This window comes from Panicum virgatum, chromosome 4N (genome assembly GCF_016808335.1).
Source record: "Panicum virgatum strain AP13 chromosome 4N, P.virgatum_v5, whole genome shotgun sequence".
In the NCBI taxonomy this organism is placed as follows: domain Eukaryota; kingdom Viridiplantae; phylum Streptophyta; class Magnoliopsida; order Poales; family Poaceae; genus Panicum; species Panicum virgatum.
The window spans coordinates 39519481-39542369 of NC_053148.1; the positions used below are offsets into that span (position 1 = coordinate 39519481).

General features: G+C 49.0%; 1 protein-coding gene across 2 annotated transcripts; it reads left to right on the forward strand.

Annotated features, from left to right (window-relative positions):
* Positions 1-8690: 8690 nt before the first annotated feature.
* Positions 8691-22626, forward strand: LOC120671063 (protein argonaute PNH1). 2 transcript variants are annotated; one of them, XM_039951297.1, is made up of 23 exons: positions 8691-8882; positions 15046-15538; positions 15643-15854; positions 15976-16122; positions 16438-16571; positions 16669-16778; positions 16962-17068; positions 17369-17507; positions 17632-17748; positions 18984-19091; positions 19209-19280; positions 19372-19494; positions 19600-19759; positions 19849-19970; positions 20059-20196; positions 20296-20438; positions 20559-20621; positions 20867-20930; positions 21009-21144; positions 21418-21491; positions 21811-21905; positions 21988-22019; positions 22172-22626. In XM_039951297.1, exons 2-23 carry the CDS (start codon positions 15131-15133, stop codon positions 22339-22341), a joined length of 2874 nt encoding a protein of 957 aa, XP_039807231.1. In that variant the 5' UTR covers positions 8691-8882; positions 15046-15130; the 3' UTR covers positions 22342-22626. The 2 variants fall into 2 exon arrangements, with proteins under 2 accessions (XP_039807231.1, XP_039807233.1); XM_039951299.1 differs by having other exon boundaries at positions 15057-15538.
* Positions 22627-22889: the final 263 nt, after the last annotated feature.

Sequence of the window (22889 nt, forward strand, 5' to 3'; positions counted from 1 at the left end):
ACACTCCAAGCGTGGCAGACGCGGCCACCGGCACACTGTTGCTCACGCAAGCATGCATGGTTGCGGCACCCGGCCCCACACGCCAGCATGCTGGTGGGCACAGTTATCCGAGTGAGTCCGCGCCAGTAATCATGGCCCCTCATCATGGCACCCGTAAACTTAATCGGCGTACTTTAGCCTCCGGCTGCAATGATGAGCGGGGGCGATCCGGATCTCGCGGGAATAATCTTAAACCCCTCCTGCCATGGATGGCAATGGCAGCCATGCGTGCCCTGCCCTGCCCCCCGATCTGCACAGTGCCGGAGGACGGAGGTACTCGGTGGGGCCGGGGCTTCGCGAGCAAAGGACACGGCCGCCATTGATGCGCCACCGGGCTCCTGTGAGCTCATGCGATTAAACAAAGCTTCCCCCGGGAAAGAGATCAAACATCCGCTTTTGGGAAATGGATCCAGGAGGATCCGGGGAGATCAGACTCACTCGGTGTTGAGTGCAGCTAGCTGGTGGCTAGAGCGCGCGCTCTCTCTCTCTCTCCGATAGTGTTAGGGCGTGGCTAATAACACATCCTACTAGCCGGCTGTGTGCGGGGCTTTACGCCCGCTCGTGCGCCTGCAGAAGGCTGCAAGCGAGCGACTCATGAGTCATGATATCCGAGCCCACGAGCAGAGTCTGAAGCGCGGGTTGAGGCCGGCGGTAAGCGAGACGTCGGGTTTGTTCTCTCTCTTCCACGTAGAATTTAGACAGCTTACAGTCATTTATAATATTTGCTCTTACGATCCAGTGTGCTGTTGGAGAAATATCAGGCTTAGATTTAAGCTCCGTTCTTGCTTGGAAATGGCAAAAAGTGCAGTCCACAATTCGAGACATGCGCCCTCTTCATTGATCACCGTCTCGGCCGACAGCGACCACCCACCAAAAGCTCTGAACTTGCGCGAACTTTGGAGTTTGGAGTAAGCTTTGAGCGGACAATCAACAATATTACTCATCCGTTGTCATTTTTTAACATTCAGTCTTTTTACCATTGAGAGTAGGCTTCAGTGTCATTTATATTTCAATTATGTGATGCAAATTTATTACTATGTGTAACTATGCATTTATTTAATACTAGCCTATCAATCCGTACTTCCGCACGGCCTAATTAAAATTATTATAAGAATGAGTTCAAGAATTATAATTATGTATCTCACGCTCTTTTTTAGTAATTAAATATTCTAATACATATTCTAATATATATCGATCGTTATCTAGTTACAATAAATTTCATTTTGCATCACACCTCACATGTATTCGATATATATTTAGTTAAACTATTTGTTTGTGAATTGGTAGTCTTATCTCTTCCATCACACATGAATACATGGTGATACATATCGTGTATAGTATATTAGGAATAATAGAAATATTGATTTCGAATTTTATATTGATACACTTTAATATTTTATTATAATTATATAATTTATATATAAATTTAGGAGTAATTTAACTTCTAATAATGATATAATTGGATAATTTATATGCAAATTTAGGGAGATATTTATATTATAATGGCATAGATGAGTAATTTACATGAAGATTAGGGGGTTATTTTAGATTTTTTTATAATGGGAGAGGTGGGTAATTTAGATACATCTTTAGGGGGTTATTTTAGTTTATTTACATAATGGCAGAGGTGAGTAATTTATAAGAAAAAATAATAGATCCAATGGCTATTATAATTAGAGTTGTTATATTGATGGCTATATGTTTCTGAATTTTGTGAGAATTTATAGAATTTCTCTATTTTTCTAGAGTGTCCACCTAGGATTCTAAGTGGCTTCATGTAAAGACTTCAAAGGAGCCTCCAATTAGTAATAGTAAGATGTATATAATAATATTAATTTTGTGTAAAAAAGTATGTACTCGTAGAGTAATGGTTGGTCAAAGGCTTGTCCTAACAAAGCTAAATAAGTTTTATACTCCTTCTATTTTTATAAGACGCGCACGTATATTAAGATTTAAACTTTATAATCTTTAACTAATAATCTTTATTTTTATAATGCACACTTTATATGATTGGAGTCGTAATCAAATATATTTTACCATGATTATAAGTTTACAACCATAAGTGATACAATATATGATAAATAAATAGTTAAAATGTTATTTGAAGGACCATGCCATGTTATACTATGCTTTACTCCTTCCGTCCCAAAATAAGGGTTGTTTTAGAAAATTTCAGACACATTACTCATCCTAAGAAATAACTTTGTTACCTCTAATTACTTCTAGCAATTTTGATTGAAAATCGTGTTATTTATTTGGTTTTCTGGATTGTGGCAGAACCGCCCGACATAAACCGGCTTAAGTGCGCTAACCATTGTTGCAAAGGCAATTAGGTTTAACTCGCACAGCAGACGGAGCACATCGGAGGTCTGTCGGGTAAATTCCCGATAAAACCACTTAAACCTGGATCGAACAAAGCAGCATAACTCACGCGAAGCCGAGTCCAGAGATTACAACACCTCACAATATATTACACCACAGAGTTTAACATAATAGTAGAATTACAAACCAAGTTCCAAATTTAACAAAGTACTTTTCAAAGCCAACATATAAGAAGTTCACCAGAGTACTTTATTTTAGCGGAAAGTAAACACGAGAACTAACGACGAAAAGGGTGTCACGATGAAGCCCATTTCATGACATCACTCGTTCTTGTCATCGGTGGCCGGGGACGTATCCCACTCCACGGACCAACCAGGCGGGAGAGTGCAAGGCCAGGTCAGACTGGCAATCATATCCTCAAAGGTTTCACCTGAAACAAATTATAGCCACAAGCAAGGCTGAGTACACTAATACTCAGCAAGGCTTACCCGACTAAGGGTATATTTAGCCCTTTATCTAGACATGCAAGATTTTTGGCTTGAAGGGTTTGTTTGCCGAAAAGCAGTAAAGAATAGATCCTTAATTTCATATTTTAGCTTTCAGGTTCTAGTGCAATTAACAATTCTAAGTGAGCATCTATCCAAAAACATACATGGTGAACAATATTTATCTTTCATCAATCAACCATATTCATCATCATCATCAAGTTCCACTTCTTACTCTATGTGGCAGAAGAGTTAAGCAGTCCCATTATCCGTGAGAGGCGGACGATTCGAATCGAATTTGTTAACCTTGCAAGGCAGACCTAAACACACGTCACGTGGTTACTCCCAGAGTCACACGTGCAACATTTCCCCTTTCTTTCCGGGTTGTGGATCAGGGTCACCGTCCTCGACTACAGAGTACGACGACTCTGCACCCGCATGTGCGCGCATGAGAAACGACGTTCAAAGAAGGTGAGGGAGAAGTCCACTCGACGGGCCAATCAGGTACTTAAGCTTACCGATTACCATATTCTCGGCATGTGTTTAGTACATTCAAACGCTTAACTACCGCTACCACACACTGCGGCCTTATCAAATTTCACTAAACAGACGGGACATCCCAAGTACCACAGTCCCGCCCCGTAGGCCTTATAGTTGCAGCAGGTAGTAAACATCCAACTCCTATAATTCTCGCGAGTGACAGGAAATCACTCGACTTCTACCGAAACATTAGCATAGCCAACTAGCGACCTACACATACTAGTGTTCAAACATCGGTACCTAGGATTATGCAACTAAGGTTCCAGTCAACTCCTGTAAACTTAAATGCACAAATAGATAGTAACAATAATAAGTTGCATAAATTTAAAATAGTAGGACATGCTCCGGGGCTTGCCTTCCTGGGCGTAACTAGTTCTGGGCTCTTCCGAACTCGGGTTCTGGTCTTGCGCAGCTTCAGTTAGATTAACTTGAGCTTCACGCTGCTCACTCTCGGACTCGGGCACCAGCTCGTATGTTCCGTCAGCGAGAGTAGTAGTATCAATATGAGATGCAATGCACATGGGTGAGTCATTGTGATGGTAATAATTTATGAGTTAGTTCACAATAAAAGTGTAACACAACAAGACTCAAATTAGAAAATAAAACACTATCATTTTCCTTTCATTGGGCAATCGTTTATAAAGTAGGAAAACAATATTAGTTAGTTCATAAAGTCAAGGTGGGGTTTTCATCACAGACCAAAACACCCAAAAGTTGTTTCCTTTAACAACACTAACGATAACATGCTAGGATCAAGATGAATTTACACAGATCAAACCACAACACTTTTGAACCTCAAATTTTACAGAGGAGTCTACATATAAAGCTAAACACACTTTAAATTTATCAGAATTTTTCTAGACATAAAACAGGAGTAATAAAATTGACAAATTTAACTGACATACAACAAGACTAATTTGCACAGAGAGTTACAAAGTGTTTTTGGCTCTCAAAACTTGTATGATAGCTTATCTTCTGAAGACTAAGCCATGGTAAAATTTTCAGATTTTTCCTGATGTAACAAATATTTATAACAATTTAGCACCATTTTTAAAGATTAAATCACAGAGCTAGCTACACAAATCTAAAAATAATGAAACTTGAACAGTGATGTTCATCTAGTATGTTAAGCACATAGAAAAAGTTTCATACACATATCCATAAAAAAACATCCAGAAATAAAAAGTAAGTGATTCTACTAGATCTAGCCAAGACTAGGGTTTCATCTAGTTATAGGTGTTAACTGGTGCTCAAAATTTTACAAAACACTAAGCATGGAATGGATTAGCCACCAGACAAAAATCACCCATATATGATAAGTAGAACTCCTACAATAATTATAGTCTATGAAATCTAATCTTTTTCCTAGATTAAAATATATACATAAAATAAACATGTGCATATAATGAAAGTTGTAGATCTTGTTGCAAGGATTCCAGAACATTTGTATTTGCATTTTTCTTATTTTTCTACGAATTTCTAGGCATTTTCAAAGTTTGCTATTTTGGAAACAAAAGAGAAAATAAAGAACTTTTTGCGCAGAGGCCCCTAGAAGAACTTATTTCCTCGCAGAAACACCCCTGGCCGGAGTTGAAGCAGGGGAGGCGGCGGGCGGCCGGATTCCGGCGTGGGGGCTCACCGGAGTTGAAGCAGGGGAAGCTTCGCGGCGTCGAGAGGAACCCAGGGGTGGGCTCGGTTGAGACTAGGGATGGCCGGGAGGGGCTCCTCCGCGGAGCAGGAGCTCCGGCGGCGGCGTTTGGCGGCGGCGGCGGTGGTGCGGTGGGCCTGGGCGGCGGCGAGTGGGTCGGGGAGCACCGGTGTAGGTCAAGGAAGCTCGCTGCGGGGTTTGTTGGGCGCGAGGAAGGGTGGAGGAGGGAGCTCCGCGGGAGACCGGCGAGCGGCGGCGCTAATGGCGGGCGGCGCTGGCCGTTCTCGGCAAAGGGGCGCGCGGGGCTCGGCTCTCGGGCTCAGGAGCGACGAAGGGAAGGACGGAGATGTCTCTGAGCATCGAGGGAAGGGTCTGGGCGAGTCAAGGCGAGGGGGAGGGCGAGACGCAGTCGGACAGCACGGTACGTCGTCGCCGTGGCGCCTCGACGGCAATCCTCGGCGTGCGCACACGGGATCGGCGACGCGTGGCAGGAGCGAGAAGCTTCAGAGAGGAACCGGGGCGGAGCGGCTGGGGGCGCGACGAGGGCGCGGCTCGTGGCCGGGAAACGGCGCGCGGCCGGCAGCTCTGCTCGGCCGGGCAGGAACAGGGGAGGGTGAGAGAGAAGAGAGAGAGAGAACGAAATTTGACTAATTCAAATTTGAATTTTTCTCAAAATTTTCAATTCACACTCAAAAAGTTTTGAATACAAAAGCGGTTCCAAATTTCAAACCCTACCACTTTTGTTTCAAGTTTACTTTCATTTGGGACTCAAATGAAAAGTTAAATTTGAAAACCGACGAATGTACGTTATTACCCGATTCGAGTTAAATTCAAATTTTCTTCGACTTTTGTATAAAAACTTAAAAATATTTAAGCATTAAAATTGTTCATCCTTTAAAACTCTACAAATTTTATTTCAGGAAAAAGTTCAATTAAACCACGGTTTGAAAGTTATTTTAAATCTAACACAACAAAGATTTTGAATTCCTAATCATTTCATGTAGACTTGCATTGGGTTAAGGGTACATGATTTGGTGCTAATGACCCTGGTTTAGCTAATGAAACACCTGGGGTGTTACATGGATCCCCAATGAATGCATCTGCATTGAAACTACAAAAGTAATATCTACTAAATATTTATTTGATTGGTTCTATGTGTTTTTCTATACAATATTTTCTTGGTAGTTGGTATTGCTTTAATTAGATGGATCTTATTACAAGCTAAAACAACAGTTTTGTGGGACAAACTCTGTATACTAAAACTAAACTTATTTTGGGATGAAAGGGGTATAAAAGTGGAAGGAGAGGGTAATAAAGAACCGAGGGGGTAATATTATTCGGACACCACTGAGATTGCTAAGAGAACAACTTTAATATCTAAGATCTAATCCAACAATGTGGAGAGACATTTTAATGTTCTTCTGGTTTGTTCAGATAATATTTTGATTTGTTCATATAATACATTTAGAGTGCTTAAATTATTTTTCATATAATCCATGCCTTTTTCCACTTTATTGTGAACATCGAGGCATGATTCAAATATTTTACAAATAAAAAAACCACTCGATTTGAAGGATAAATGTTTTTGAACCTTGAAGAGGCCGAGGAAAAAAACATTTAATGTAAAACTACGGAATATTAAGTTTCTTGGTTGCTACGAAAATCATTGTTAAATTCTATTTCCTAACCATAAAGTTAACATACTATACACGATAAAATTTAGCTCAAACGAGGAGAAAAGGAGATAGGGAAACTGTATTTGTTTTGCTACATGCCCAATGGAACTGCCTTTTCCTTTTCTCCAAACAAAACGGTGTATTATGAAGCCTGACCTCGCGCATGTTGTTGCACATCCATCACTACTTTCGTGCGTGTGGCCAGCAAATCTGCGCCAAGAAACACCCATGGTAATTTCCGGGACGCATCAAAGTTTGCACATACCATGTGAAAAGGTACGCCGCGGTAAAATTTCGAGTCAGCTTGATCGGGCCCGAGTAAAAAAACAGGAAAGAAAAAGGCTTTTGCTTTGTTCCTTGGGTTCAACCAAAGGCTGATGATGATTTTGGACCAAAAACTCTGGGAACAGCAACAGCTCCCAAGCGTAGGAGACGGGATGAGAAACGAAAGGTCGCTTTGCCTTTAGCGCCGAACCCTTTAGATGGACACTACAGGGGGGGCGCGGGCACGCGATGATCGGCGCGCCCGTGAGCGAGAGCGAGAGCGAGAGCGAGAGCTCGCCGTCGTCCGGGCTCGCGCGCCGGCGCCGCGGAAGGAAAGCGTTCGGACGTTGCCGCGCATGGCGTACGTGTGGGCCACCGGCTCCCGCGCGCGGTCCGCATTTCCGCCATGAAAAGGGCCCCGCGGCGAGCGAGCTGCCCATACGGGCGGCGGCCGACTTTTTCCTCGTGTACCATGGAACAGCGACGGCGGCTCCTCCGGGACAAGCCTAGCCGGTGTGGCCTTTTCTTGTTTCGCCCAGCTCCGGCCCTGTTTCTGTACAGTTCGCGTCGACCAGGGTAAAAACGAAGGGGGGAATGGACATCGAGACGGAGGAGAGCGGCAGCAGCCCCCTGCATGCCGTGCGGCGCCGGCTTGCCGCTGCTTTCCTTCCTCGCCGGCGGGCGGCGGGCTCGACGGTTCGACAGGACCAGAAGGGAACACGCCGGGCAGCCGGCCAGAGCCCTTGCGGCCCGTGTGCGTATGGTGTGTTTAGATTTTTTGGTGTAAATTTTTGGAAGAGAATCTTACTATTTCGGAGCACTAAATAAAATTTATTTACAAAATTTTTTATATAGATGAGTTGTAAATCGCGAGACGAATTTAATGAGTCTAACTAATCCATGATTAATTTATAATTAGTGGATAGTACTGTAGCATCGATGTTGCAAATCATGGATTAGATAGGCTCATTAGATTCATCTCGTGATTTACAACCCATCCGCACAAAAATTTTTATAAATAGATTTTATTTAATACTCCGTGCATATTTTGAAATATTCAATGTGACGTTTTATAGTATAAAATTTTGAGATCCAAACAAAGCCAAAACTGCTTTCTGTTCGGCTACCCTCCGACTAGCCGTAGTGGCTTGGCTACTCCTAGTGGCCCAGCCTTGCGGCGCATGCATGCATTGCCACGCCATGCAAGCGAGCGAGCCTCTAGCCGACTCGCTCTGTCCTGTCGTCGCCGCCGCGGCAGGCACCGCACGTCTTCGCCGGCGTCGGCAGCAGCGGAAGCGGTGCCAGATCTCGAGGAACGGTGCAGCCGACTCGCGGTCCAACGTCCATCCACGGAACAGCGGCCGGTTCGCGTCAAAAAAGAAAAAAAAAAAGACATTCCTCGGCAGCCCTCCTCCCTCGGCCCCCGCGCCGCGCCGGGCGCGCACGTCTTTCTCGAGCTTTCACGGCGGCGACCGGGGCTCGGCTCCGGCCGCGGCCGGGCCTGTCGCGCGTCGACACCGTAAAAGGGGAAGGAAGGGGGCGCGGCGAGCGAGCGAGAAAAGAAGCGGCCGGCGCACGTAAAAAGTCGGCCCTCCGAGCGTGCGCGCGCGCGCGACCCCGGCGGCCAGGGCGCTTTGCTTTGCTTTGCTTTGCTTTGGGCCCTTCTCCTTTTCTCCCCCACGGCTTTATATAAGCTCGTCGCGTGCCGCAACGTTCCGGATGGCATCCTAGCCTATTAGCAGCCCAAGTGCCGTTGCCCTTGCCCAACGGAGGAACTGCTCCTGCTTCTGCTGCTGCTCTGCAAGTCCACAAGTCTCTACAACCCACCCGGCTTGGGAGTTCCTTCCGGGCAGCGCTGCGAGTTCATTCATCTTCGAGGCCACCGCCACCTCTCGTCAGGCTCTTCAGGTGCGCTGCTACCTTCTTGTGCGCGTGCAAACTGGATGTTAAACAAACTGTTCATGTAGAGCTTGCGTTTTCACGAGCTTAGCTGACTCAAGTGAGCAAGGATACTCGTAACTTGCTTCCATGCACAGCACAGCAGTGAATCCTAATCCTATTCGCCAGATTTTTCTTCCTGAGGAAAAAAAAGAGTTGGCACAGGAATCTGCTGATCCATGCCTTTGCTGGCGCGCGCATCTGCAGTGCCGTTGCTGGTGAGAGCAAGGATAGCAGGAATACTACTGGGATACAGGGATAGGGCAGCAAATGGGGTGCCTGCTCTGCTGGTGCACGCTGTGCCCTGCCGTGGCATTTATGGGCGCGCATTCTGCAGGCTCGCATGCATGGATGCCATGCTCCTTGAGTTTTTTTTTCCTTTTCTTTTCTCCCTCCCCATCTCTTTTGAGACCGGCCGGCCGGCCGGCCGTTGCTTGCTTCTTCTTTCTCGCTGTGGCCGTGGCTCGGGTCGGTCGGAGCTTTTGAGGCGCGAGCGGAGCCCGAGCCTGTGCCCTGCCAGCGCGCCGCAGAAGCGACTAGCGAGCTAGCAAACCGGCTTCTCGCTCCCACCCAAAGCAGAGACTGGCGTGAAGACAGCGACCACGGTTTCTCGCTCCCCCCCCCCCGGTTTCTCTCTCTACACTGTCGAGATCCTAGTCACGCATCAGCGCCGACGTACGCGCACGCCGCCCCCTCCCCTGCACAGCCTGCGCGCCGGTCATGAATGCGCGCCAACATTTTCATGATTGCCCGGCTTGTTCCCTTCCGCTCGTCGTCTTCCTCCGTCCGTGCTTCGCCGTCGCGGTTCGCCATCGCCCGAGCCGAACTGAATAACTGATCCGTGGCCCTTTTCCTGCCCCCTGTCGCCACCCTCGTTGTTCCTTCGCGTGCCAGCACCAATGGGCAATGGCCTGTCCTGTACTCCTGTCACTGCGAGACACTTAGCTAGCTAGCAGGGGAGGAGAACATTTGATGAATGGCCAAGTAAAGAACTCGCATTCTTTTTCTGGTATTCCTAGAAAGAACAAGAACTCGTATTATTTGAAAAAAATGAACAATGCATTTTAAATTTTCTTGGGTGAAAGTGCTGCATTCTAAGCCACTTTTGTTGTGGTAATACGGATCATCATTCATCAATACACACGAGCAGCCTTTGGTAGATCATGCGAGATTCCCCCCGCATCTCCTCTCTGCGCGTAAAAGGAAACAAAAGTGGAATTCTGAGAGGAAAAGAGAGCGCATGCAAAAGGGAAGCACGCCGCCGCTTTTGTCCACCACAGCAAGGAGGTTAAACAAAGGCCGTGTTTGGTTAGCCCCTGAAATTTTTTCACACAAAAACGAATGAATGCATGAAATACTAAACAAAATTTATGTGCAAAACTTTTTATGGATGTGTGTAATTTTTCGAGACGAATTTAATAAGGCAAGTTCTACCACGATTGGCTATAATGATGCTACCGTAAATGTCCCTAATTATTCTCTAATCATGCGGTTAAAGACGCTACAGTACCATAATTGTGGAGATTATTTTGTAATTAGACTTTATTTAATAACACTAATTATTGGTTAAAGGGACAAAAAAAATTTATGAAAATTTTTTCACCTCTAACCAAACATGACCAAAACCTCCACCCGGTTCATAGGTCCGGGCCAAAAGCTTCTCTCTCGCCAGCCCGCCTAGCCAGAGCAGCAGAGAGAGAGGGGTAAATGAATGAGCAAATACATTGTTTGACACTGTAGATGTACTGTTTGGCACTGTAGACAGAGATGGCGTGGGAAACTTGAAGGGAGCAAATTTGCTCTTCTCCCTCCGGTCAGCCTAAAGCTTCTGGCTAGAGCATAGTGAGTGACTGACCTGACCCTATCCTACTGGCAATGGACATGGCGCCTCCCTGCCACCGGTCACCCGTCCCATCCGTCCGTCCAACCATCTCGGCTCTCCGGAGAAGGCCCGGGGGCATCGCCCGTCGCGTCACCGCGCGCGGCGGCATGATGGGCTCCGGTGGCGATGCTGGCCGTGGTCACCTGGCCGGGGTTTAGAGACCTGAGACGGTGACGCGACGCGCCCGTGGCCGCGTCCCTTCCGGCCGCGCGCCGCGCGACGGCCGGGCGACGTGACGCCTGGATGCTGCTGCCCGCCGCGGCGGCCATTGCTGCAGTCACGGATCGCCCGCAAGCCAACCCCGGCGTCGCTGCCTGGTACGGCCGCGGCACGGCGCGCCGTTGGAGATGTTTGGTCTTGCTCTTGTTTGGTTCGCTCTACAATTATAGCACACTAAGAATAGTAATAATTTTGATTACTAATTACACTGTTAAATAAAGCCAGTTTATAAAATTAATTTCAGAACCCGACGCTAATGATCTTAAAGAATCTAATGAGACCTTTAACCACGTGATTAGAGGGTGGTTACTGCAGCATCACTGTAGATAATCATTGATTAATTACCGTTATTAGATTCGTCGCGAAAAGTTATACTCATTTCTAAAAAAATTTATAAATAGACTTTATTTAGTATTTGATGAGATTTTCTTTTCGAAAAACGTGCGCGCTAGACTTTGGTGGCCGTGCCCGTGCATTTGGGGGAAAGTTGCCGCAGTGATTCCAAGCACAATGGATAATGCAACGATGGGAGAGTGGATCAATCCATCAAAGCTAGTGGCAACCCTAGGATGGTTCTGGGCCAGACGGAGCATCCTATTCCCATTCCTCAACCACGCTTCGGCAACCAGCACTGCCGCAACATCAGCGAAAGACTAGGAAAGGGCCATGGGGTTCCCAGAAAGGAACGAACGCGCCCGTGGCCGTGCTCCGCAAAGCGGGGCAAAAAGGAGCTCGCCGGACCACCCCTCCCCAGCCCGCGCGGCGAGCGGCGTGCTCCGTCCGTCCGCCGGGGCCGGGACCAGCGCCACCACCCACCAGCCGCTCGCTCGTACGATGCCGCGCGGCAGCTATAGCTACTACCTTCTTCCATCTCGTCTAGCGTGGGGCGTGGCGTGGAACGGCCACGCGCGGCGTCGGCGTGCGCGGGCGGGCGATCTCGGCGGCTGCCGTGCCGGCCGACCGGGCACGGGCGGAGCAGGTCGGGCGAGCACGCGCGCGTGATCCCGTGCCCGGCGGCGGCGTGGCCTTACCGCCCCCCCCCCCCCCCCCCCCGGCGTGCTCCGCTCTTTTGGTGCGGCCTGCACGTTGCGTCGCTGTCCCCGCCGCTGCCATGCCGCCACCCAGCCCACTCACGCAAAAGGCGCGGGGCGTGGGGGCGGCCGCGAGTGCGACGCCGGCGCCGGCGTGGGCATTGCGCACGTGACGCAGCCCCCCTCCTCTCCCTTTCGGATACACTATTGAACAAGACGAGGGAGGGAGGGAGGCAGCCACTTTCTCGCCCGATCCACAGGCACCACCACATCCGCACGCGTGAATGGAAAACTCTAGACTCACTCACGCACGGAGCTGTTGGGATCGGAGCGCATGCATGCACGCACGCACGGCACGGACGGCTGGTGGCCTGGTACGGGGCCCGGGAGCGCGCACGGCGGCGGCACGACCTCAGCTCGCCATCATGGGCGTCCTGGCCCTGGCCCTTCCTCCTGTTTCAACGGGGGGCATGATTGCTGACACCAAAGCTGCGCTGCGCCGTTCACGAAGGCCCGTACCGAGGCGATCTCTCCTCGCTTCCTTTCCCGGCGGGGCCGTGCCGTGCCGATCTATGGACGGCGAGGCGAGGGCGAGGCGTCCGTTGCGCGTCGTCGCGGCGCGGCGTGGTCCTGGCTGCCCCCGGCGCGTGCCGCGCGCCCCCGGCGCGGTCGGTCTCGGCGGTCACGCGATCAATCATGGGCGCGTGCCACGGCGGCGACGTATCCCCCGACCCCCATTGTCCCGGCATGCTCCGTCCGTACGAGCCCCTCCGCCTGCTACTCTGACGGTGTTTGAGCCGAGCGTGTCCGCCTGCGCGCCCTGTCTGCGGAGGAAAGCCGCGGCCCCAGCCGGTCGACGGCGGCCAGGCCATGATGGCGCCTTTTGAGCGGCCGGCCAAGCACCAGGAGGGCGCATGCATGCCTACCAATTCAAGTTACTCGATCTACTCTTCCAGCACGCCGGCCGGCAGCTAGCGACCGCCCACCGGCCGGCCCCCAGCACTACCAGCCACCGGCAGCGGCGGACAACGCACGCCCGGCCGCTGCGGCGCGCACAGGATGCGCCACGACACGCATCGGATGCGCGCGGGCGGCGGCTCCAGCCTCCGGCCGCGGCCGCGGCCTCGGACTGGGCTGCTTGGCTCCGGTGTCGTGGCGCGCTGGCCGCTGGTCCCCCGGCACCGGCAGCCGGGCCAGGCAGCGGCGCTAGCTGCTCCCGCCTGCGCGCTGCACGCCGGGGCCCCGCTTTGCCCGAACGCTCCGATTTGTCCCTCGGCGCCCGCCCCACCAGGGCCACCCTTACCCCAGAGCCTCGGCACGCGCGCCCGTGCTGCGTGCCGCCTCCGCCTGCCCTGCCGTGCGGTGCCGTGCCGCCCCGGCGGGCGTGTGCGGCCGGCGTCCGGCTCAGGCCGGGGCGCGCCAGGCCGCTGCTGCCTGCGACGGCACGTTCTGTGCGCATGCTCTCTCGTAGACGGCTGCGGCGGCGAGGACAGGGGCCCTGCTGCCTGCTGGGCCGGCCGGGCGCGGGCGATTAAAAAACTTGTTGCGCCCATGACCATGAGTCCATGAGGGGGCCTCTGGCCTCTGCCTGTGCCTCTGCGGCGATTCTATTCTGCAATAGTGGAGTGCCTTCCTGTCGGGGGCACGCTTACAAAGCGCGCGCGCACGGCCGTCGAGGCAGCAGAGGCTAGCGCACGCGGCGGCGCTGCTCCTTTGCCGCCGCCGCTCCCGCTCGCGCCCAGCGCCCCAGCCTGAGCCCGGTGGTGGCCTGAAGCTTCGCATGGGCTTTTCTATAATCCGCGGACCATGCCATGCCATGCCGGCCGGCACCTTAAAATACTACCACTCCTCCTATCTCTGCATCTTGGTCGTTTCAGTCGCCTCGGGCACGGTAGCTCTTCGTTCCCGGCTCTGCTTCTGTCGAAATGGGACTCGTTGTGCGCTTCGAGACCGAACACCTGCTGCGCCTTGTCACGATCCGCGCCTTAAGACCGTCCACAGTGGAAGAGTAAATGAAGGAGCAAATATACTGTTTGACATTATAGATACACTGTTTGGTACTGTAGACAGAGAAGACGTGGAAAATGAGGAGGGAGCAAATTTGATCTTACTCCATCCGCTGTGGTCAGCCTAACAGCGCCCCGAACACCACGGGGCGGCGAACGCTAGGCGCCAACCACACGAACATGCGCTGCACTTTTCAATAAAAATCCCCATCCATCCCGTTCCATTCCGTCGTCCATCCCGCGCTTGGGGAACGCCACCGTCCCAAGCCCGGTGCGGGGCCTGGCTGCCTGCCGCTGCCACCGGTCCGGGGCACGGCAACGGCGGCGCCGTAGCGCACTAGTACCATCAGCACAATCCCCGGTTCTCCGACGCCTGCCACCTTTGGTAAAAGCAGGAGGGAGGGCGTTTAGTTGTAAAAAAAAATTTATGCAGTACTCGTTATATCAAATTTTTGGACAGATATATATAGCATTATAATAGAGTATTAAATATAATTGAAAAAATAACTAATTAAATAGTCTAATTAATTCCTACAAGATGAATCCAATAACACTTATTAATTTATAATTAAATATTAATTATCAAATAATAACGAAATGTGCTATGGTAGCCAAACTCAGACATTTTCACAACTAAACACCATGTCAATTCCGATCCATGGCTGCCGCTGCCGCTTCCGCGCTTCACCGCCCCCGCACTCGAATCACCGCCGTGACTATTACCGCGTCACCGTCCCCGCGTCGCCACGACGCCACCTAGGCCCCTCAGCAGGTCAAACCTGCCCGCCTCCGCCCAGCTCAGCTCAGCTGCCGCCCATCACTGCCGTGCCGGGGGAGAGAGAGGTTCTAATGCCTTTCTGTCCCGCGCCGCATTAATTTCGCGGGGAGGGGGAGGAGTGGAGGGCCTATTTTTACCGCTGCGACCTCGCTTCGTTTTCACCGTCGCGCTCTCGCCTTGCCGCTTTCTTACTACCCGCTGCTGGTCACGTTATCAGCCTTCGCGCAGGGGGGCTGCTGCCGCGGCTGTCGGGTAACGAACTCGCTCGCCGCCCCGCCGCGCCCGCCCCAGTGGTCGGTCACATGCTCGAGGTCCTGGACATGGCGCCGCCGCCGCAGTCGCGGCACCAGCAGGGGCCCGCCGGCGCCAGGGGCGCCAGCGGCGGCCACGCGACGGGGAGGAAGCAGCCGCTGCAGAGCAGCGTGGCGCAGCCCAAGGCGGAGCCGGCCGTCGTGCCGCCGGAGGGAGGCAAGCGGTGCGGCGCAGGAGGAGGGAGGCGCCGCGGCGGGCGCGGCCGGGCCAAAGCGGCGGCGGCGGAGCCGAGGGCGCTCCCGGCGCCCCCGCCGCGCACGGTCATTGGGCCGCCCGTGCCCAGCAAGGGGCTGTCGTTCTGCCGGCGCCCGGGCTTCGGGACCATCGGCGCGCGCTGCGTCGTCAAGGCCAACCACTTCCTCGCCGAGCTCCCCGACAAGGACCTCACCCAGTACGACGTAAGCGCCCTCTCTCTCTCTCCGTTCATGATTCCACCTCCGGCGCTCGGCCGCAATTGAGATCAAAAGGTGAGACCTTTTCTCCTGTGCGGGTGGTTTCGCAGGTCAAGATCACGCCGGAGGTGAGCTCGCGGGCCGTGAACCGGGCCATCATGGCGGAGCTGGTCCGCCTCTACCGCGCGTCCGACCTCGGGATGCGCCTCCCGGCCTACGACGGCCGCAAGAACCTCTACACCGCCGGGACCCTCCCGTTCGACGCGCGCGAGTTCGTCGTGCGCCTCGCCGACGAGGACGACGGCACCGGCGTCCCACCTCGGTACGCGCCCCCGCATTTGTTCCCAGCACCACTCGCGCCGCCCGCCGCCGCCTCGTACGTCTTCCTTAAAGATCTTAATGCCCGTGTCGTACTGACTCGCGAGATTGCGCCGTCCCCGCAGGGAGAGGGAGTACAGGGTCGCCATCAAGTTCGCCGCGCGCGCCGACCTCCACCACCTCCGGCAGTTCATCGCCGGGCGGCAGGCGGACGCGCCGCAGGAGGCCCTGCAGGTCCTCGACATCGTGCTCCGGGAGCTCGCCAACCAGAGGTAATTACTCCACCGGCGCCTGCATTGATTGCAAGGTTTTAAATCTCCCGCTATAGTTTTATAGCTATTTGAGGCATGATACCGCTATTTGAACTCATGTGTAATTTAGCCGCTACAGCCCGCTATAGTTTCATTTAGCCCGCTACAGCCCGCTATAGCTTCATTTAGCCCGCTATTAACTGTTTTTTGAGTCCAATCGCTAAACCCCTTAGCCCGCTATTTAAAACCATGATTGATTGCAACGCCACGCGTTGCCCCTTGGCGTCCCTGGATTTGAGGAAGCTGTTGCTAATGGCGCTTCTTCCCCGTTCTTAGGTACGTGTCCATCGGCCGGTCCTTCTACTCGCCGGATATCAGGAAGCCGCAGCGGCTCGGCGATGGCCTCCAGTCCTGGTGTGGGTTCTACCAGAGCATCCGGCCGACCCAGATGGGATTGTCGCTTAACATCGGTGAGTTGTGCTTCGGCTGGGGAATATTTGTTGCCCTCATGCATGTGATTTCTTGTTTGTCCTCTGGCTGATGCTTACATGGCGATGTGGACGCTAGACATGTCGTCTACAGCGTTTATCGAGCCGCTGCCGGTGATCGAGTTCGTGGCCCAGATATTAGGGAAGGATGTCATATCAAGGCCGTTGTCCGATGCTAACCGAATCAAGGTAATCTTACTATAGGTAGCAAGGAATCTAGCATAGAGCTACAGTGACATGTAACAGCTGCCATTTGGTCCATTTTGCTTATGGACTGTTAGCTGGTTATGTCCTTCGAGTTTTGTGCTTTCCGTAATGAAGTACAGTAATTCATAGTATTTAGCTGGGTAATTTGCTTATTATGCCAAGCAGATCAAGAAGGCACTGCGAGGCGTAAAAGTTGAGGTCACTCACCGAGGAAATGTAAGGCGGAAGTATCGCATTTCTGGACTGACAACACAACCAACTCATGAACTGATGTATGTTTTGATCCTTACTGATTTTTCACTAGCCCCTGACCATGTCTTGTTTGCATATCTGTTTTGAGACATGATCTAACCTGGTTCAATGAACATAAACGAACGGTATAACCTGTAGATACAAAAGGAACAAAGTTCATGCAACCTCTAAAGTCTAAACCCAAATTGGGATTATATTTGACTTTCCTAATCCATGTTATCACTGAAATGATTTGACCTAATGAAATACATGCTGTTAATAATGCTTTTAAGTGCAGTCTTCTAAATCATGGAATTGCCTTTTTTCCTACTTTTTGACAGTTTCCCAATTGATGATCAAATGAATATGAAATCCGTAGTGGAGTACTTCAAGGAAATGTATGGGTTCACCATTCAGCATCCTCACCTTCCCTGCCTTCAGGTTGGAAACCAAAAGAAGGCAAACTATCTTCCGATGGAGGTCAGTATGTTTGCTAATGAAGTCACAAACTTATGCTCACTTGTCAATTCTTTTTATGTTTCTAGTAAGTGTCAAACTCTAGTGGTGAACATTGCAATGTTGAGATTGAGACATTTCATACTAGGCCTGCAAGATTGTTGAGGGCCAGAGATACACGAAGAGGCTGAATGAAAAACAGATCACATCACTGCTAAAGGTTACATGCCAAAGACCTAGAGAACAGGAGATGAATATTCTTCAGGTGAACTTTTTTAATCTTAACTCCATTATTAAAGAAGAAATAACTTTTCAACACACATGCTGTATGTTGAGCTACTTACGCTAGGGCTTAACTGAATGTTCTCTGTTGAAAGCTTACATAATACATATTGTAACGACCCGACCCGGGGTAACGGGTAAGATCTACTCTGCACGTTGAGTAAATCACACCTGCTAAATAACTCTCTTGCGCTTTCGTCCTCGCTTCACGCAAAAGGTTGTAACCGGAGTTATTCAACTACCCTGGGCCTGGTATTTAAGCTGGTATGGGTTTCCTTCTTTTCTCAGTATGGGACTAAACCTCCGACGCTACAGTATTTTTCGGCGATACAGTAGCCGAGCTACAGTAACCCCGGGATTCGGCCCGGCCCAGATGGCCCGTGGGCTGTTACAATCACCCCCTTAGGACTCGACGCCCTCGTCGACTACTAGACCAACCTAAATACCAGGATCTTCTCTCTTGGCCACGTCCCATACGTCTAGTGCTAACGGTCCCATGTGCCACGTCCATGCGTCCAGTGCTAACGGTCCCTGTGCGACGTCCGTGCCTCGCACGCGCCCGTCCACATGCCGGTGGCATCTGCGCCCGCACGTGTCTGTGCTCATGCCCGCACACTTCTGCTCGTATGTGGCATGAAATCGCGAGAGTCGGCTCTGATACCACTATAACGACCCGACCCAGGGTAACGGCTAAGATCTACTCTGCACGTTGAGTAAATCACACATGCTAAATAACTCTCTTGCGCTTTCGTCCTCGCTTCACGCAAAAAGTTGCAACCGGAGTTATTCAACTACCCTGGGCCTGGTATTTAAGCTGGTCTGGGTTTCTTTCTTTTCTCAGTATGGGACTAAACCTCCAACGCTACAGTATTTTTCGGCGCTACAGTAGTCGAGCTACATTAATCCGGGATTCGGCCCGGCCCGTCTGGCCCGTGGGTTGTTACACATGATATGTATAGCTAGATGTGCTAGTCTTCTAGGGTTTGTATTTTCATTAAACAAACCTAAAGACAGCAAGTCGCGCACTATGCCTGTTCATTGTTCTACCCTAAGAGTCCCTACTTTTGTTTGCCTGTGGTCCAAACATTCTATGCAGTGGACCTTGAATAGACAGCCATTAATGCTGCTAGGGTTTTCACTTTCGTAAGTGATGGAATTTGTTAATCAACACTTTTAGTTAAAATGGTTCAAAAGACTAAAAAGGATTACTGCTTTCAGACCGTTCATCAAAATGGATACGAGCAAGATCCATATGCAAAGGAATTTGGGATCAACATAAGTGAGAAGCTAACCTCCGTTGAAGCTCGAGTCCTTCCTGCACCTTGGGTGGGAATAATATTATGCCATGTTATTCATTTTTTCTTTTCGAGACTACATTACTTTATTATTCATGAGGAGTTGCTCATTGTTGATGCATTAAACGTGTTTTTTTTATGGATTCAGTTGAAATATCATGATACTGGAAAAGAGAAAGAGTGCTTGCCACAGGTTGGTCAATGGAACATGGTAAACAAGGTAAGATTCCAGTCTGTTGGGCATCTCATGTTTGGCGATTATGGTGTTTGATCCAACTACTCTTGCACTTAAAAGAAACTCGTTTTGACAGAAAGTGATCAACGGATGCAAGGTGAGCCATTGGGCCTGTATAAACTTCTCACGGAGTGTTCCAGAAGCCACTGCTCGGGGGTTTTGCCAGGAATTGGCACAAATGTGCCAGATTTCCGGCATGGTACTATACCTCTCATTTCTGCTCACATTTACGCACAATACAAGTTCATGTGTAAACTGAAACTATGTGCATCTTTTAATTTGACCTTCTGAATGAATATTACAGGAATTTAACAGTGAGCCTGTGATACCAATATATTCAGCTAGACCGGATCAAGTAGTAAAGGCACTTAAACATGTGTATAATATTGCATTGAACAAACTCAAGGGTAAAGAACTTGAGCTTCTTCTGGCCATCCTCCCTGACAATAATGGTCCATTGTATGGTAAGTGTCATCTGCTAATTGCCTTGCATATATAGTCCCTTCTCCTTGAACCCTTATATATTTTTCCAGATATAACTTTATATTTTCAGGTGACATCAAACGTATTTGTGAAACTGATTTGGGATTGATATCGCAATGTTGCTTAACAAAGCATGTTTTTAAGATCAGCAAGCAGTACTTGGCAAATGTCTCCCTGAAAATTAATGTTAAGGTACTTACCACTTGTTTATGCATCAAATATGGTATAGATTTGTAAATCGATAAGACAGTATTATTGACTAATGGTGCCATTAATTCAGATGGGAGGAAGAAACACCGTGCTCTTGGATGCTATAAGTTGGAGGATTCCTTTGGTCAGTGACATACCAACGATTATATTTGGTGCAGATGTAACACATCCTGAAACTGGGGAGGACTCAAGTCCATCAATTGCTGCGGTCAGGCTCATTACTGCTTCTTCTGCATCTACGCTTAGTATTTTTCGTCATATAATCCTTATCTTGGTTTCAAAAAACTTTTTAACATGCTGCTTGCAGGTTGTTGCATCTCAAGATTGGCCAGAAGTTACAAAGTATGCCGGGTTGGTTTGTGCTCAGGCACACCGGCAGGAGCTCATTCAGGACCTTTACAAGACATGGCATGATCCTCAGAGAGGGACTGTAACAGGCGGCATGATCAGGTCTTCATCTACGAATAATGTTACATTCTAAAGTGGAAAATATAATTAGATGAAGTAGTATCTATTAACATAATCCAACTGTCTGCATTGAACTTAATTTCTGTGATATTTGTTTTGCAGGGAGCTGTTAATATCCTTCAGGAAAGCCACTGGGCAGAAACCATTGAGAATAATTTTCTACAGGTATGTTTGTGTAAATGCTGGCAATTGCCTCTAGCTGGTAGATGGCAATAGTCACATATTGCTGATGACTATTATTTCCATCATTCCATGTGAATCTTCCCTAAATACATTAGGGTGTAGCTTAGCGATTCATCATAGAGTGGAAGTAGCCATTGTTAACGCTCCTTTATTTTGCAACTAAATTATTCATTTCCTTGTAAAAACTAAATAATGCTTATGTTAAGTTCACGAAATTTCACTTTCAGGGATGGTGTTAGTGAAGGTCAATTCTATCAAGTTCTCCTTTACGAGTTAGATGCTATCCGAAAGGTTGGATACACTTTATGTTTTCTTACATCATTCTTCTAATCGCTTTCTTAGAGTTGACTAACAAGTGCTTTCTTTCAGGCATGTGCATCCCTAGAACCAAATTACCAGCCTCCTGTAACGTTTGTGGTGGTTCAAAAACGTCATCATACAAGACTATTTGCAAACAATCACAAAGATAGAAGCAGCATGGACAAGAGTGGAAATATTTTGCCTGGTAATCAATAATTCATTCCTCTAAATCTTTAATATGTGCATCTATCACACTTTTATTTTAAAGAAATGGTATCTATCATATATACTATTTCAATTAACAAGTGCTTTGAAGTAAAAAGATGTTTCAAAAACTTTACCTTGTCAAGATGTTAAGAATCTGGCCACTCTTTTGAGATATAGTCAGATTTTTTTTTTTGGGGGGGGGGGGGTAAATTGCAATATGTTGTATTTATTACCTTGTTTTGATGACTGCTCGCTTGTTGCATGAAAACAGGAACAGTCGTTGATTCTAAGATATGCCATCCAACGGAGTTTGATTTCTACCTCTGTAGTCATGCTGGAATTCAGGTAAGAATACTGTGATAGCCCCTCGTGGAATCCTGACATAACATTTCAGTTGCAATATTCCATCGTACTAAATTTATCATTTTTTATTAAATAAAATAGTATTGAAAAGACCTGTCATATGTCTATTCCACAAGCTATCACTACGCCTAGCTACCTGGTGAAGGCCACATGCTAAAAGAATAACAGACTAATCCTATGGTCAACTTTTTAACCATGTGATTGTACAACTATGGTACTTGGTACTTGAGTCCCGTAGCATGGGAATATATAGCGGGATTCTCCGTGCTGTACTAGAATGACTGATGTGTGATTTTGCCAGGGAACAAGTAGGCCTGCTCACTACCACGTCCTCTGGGATGAGAACAATTTCACAGCAGACGAAATGCAGACATTGACAAACAACCTTTGCTACACGTAAGGCACTTCTGCTGTATGTTATACTTGACCCTTGCACTTTAAAAAAAAAATTCTTAGCTTGATGTACATGTTGATGCAGTTACGCCCGGTGCACACGCTCGGTTTCTGTTGGTATGTTCTTCTGTACTTTACAAACATTTTTCAGTTACTCAAAAATTGTTTTTTGAAAGGAGTTCTCAATTTTAGTTGTTGACTCTGGCGTGCTCATGCCAATCCAAAAAATAACCCTGACTTGTTATGTCGTATCTTTCGCTTCTTAACAGTCCCGCCTGCATACTATGCCCACCTGGCCGCATTCCGGGCTCGGTTCTACATGGAACCGGAGATGTCAGAGAACCAGACATCAAAGAGCTCCAACGGCACCAATGGAGCATCGGTGAAGCCCCTGCCCGCCCTAAAGGAGAAGGTGAAGAGGGTGATGTTCTACTGCTGACAAGGAAACCACTTAACCACTCACATGCTGTAGCTAACTTGGTAGAGTTTAGTAGTGATTAGATTAGCTTTCTCCAGGAATGGACGAGAAGAGCATTTGGATCCTGAACAACCAATCTGTTGACTGCCTATGTAAAGTACTCTGAAGCGCCTGTATAATAGTTCTTGGACCAGATGGCATCCAATCTGATAAAGTACACTAGGAATCAAAGACGGTGTACAGACCTGCAGATCTTTTTCTGGTCGATTTTGTTGACAGCTGACAGAACTGCCTAAGATCCATGCATATGATTGATCTATTGCCAATGCAGCAGGGTTTTGAAGAAAAAAAAATGCCATATCTAATCTCTTTTTGTGACCTTAGGATATACCAAACATGCATAATATAATAAACTCTAAAATGCAGTAACTTTGGTGCGATTTGTGCGCCCAGTCTGTAAACAAGGATGAATGTCTGAAACTACAACTGAAACGGAGTTCAGTCTGTAATCAAGTAAGGATGAATGTCTGAAACTACAACTGGAACGGACTGAAGTCGATCTATCAGGG

Coding starts and splice junctions, on each gene's coding strand:
- LOC120671063 (XM_039951297.1), top strand. CDS start 15,131: ATGCTCGAGGTCCTGGACATGGCGCCGCCGCCGCAGTCGCGGCACCAG. Junction 17,749..18,983: donor AGGAGATGAATATTCTTCAG/GTGAACTTTTTT, acceptor TACTGCTTTCAG/ACCGTTCATCAAAATGGATA. Junction 22,020..22,171: donor CACACGCTCGGTTTCTGTTG/GTATGTTCTTCT, acceptor GCTTCTTAACAG/TCCCGCCTGCATACTATGCC.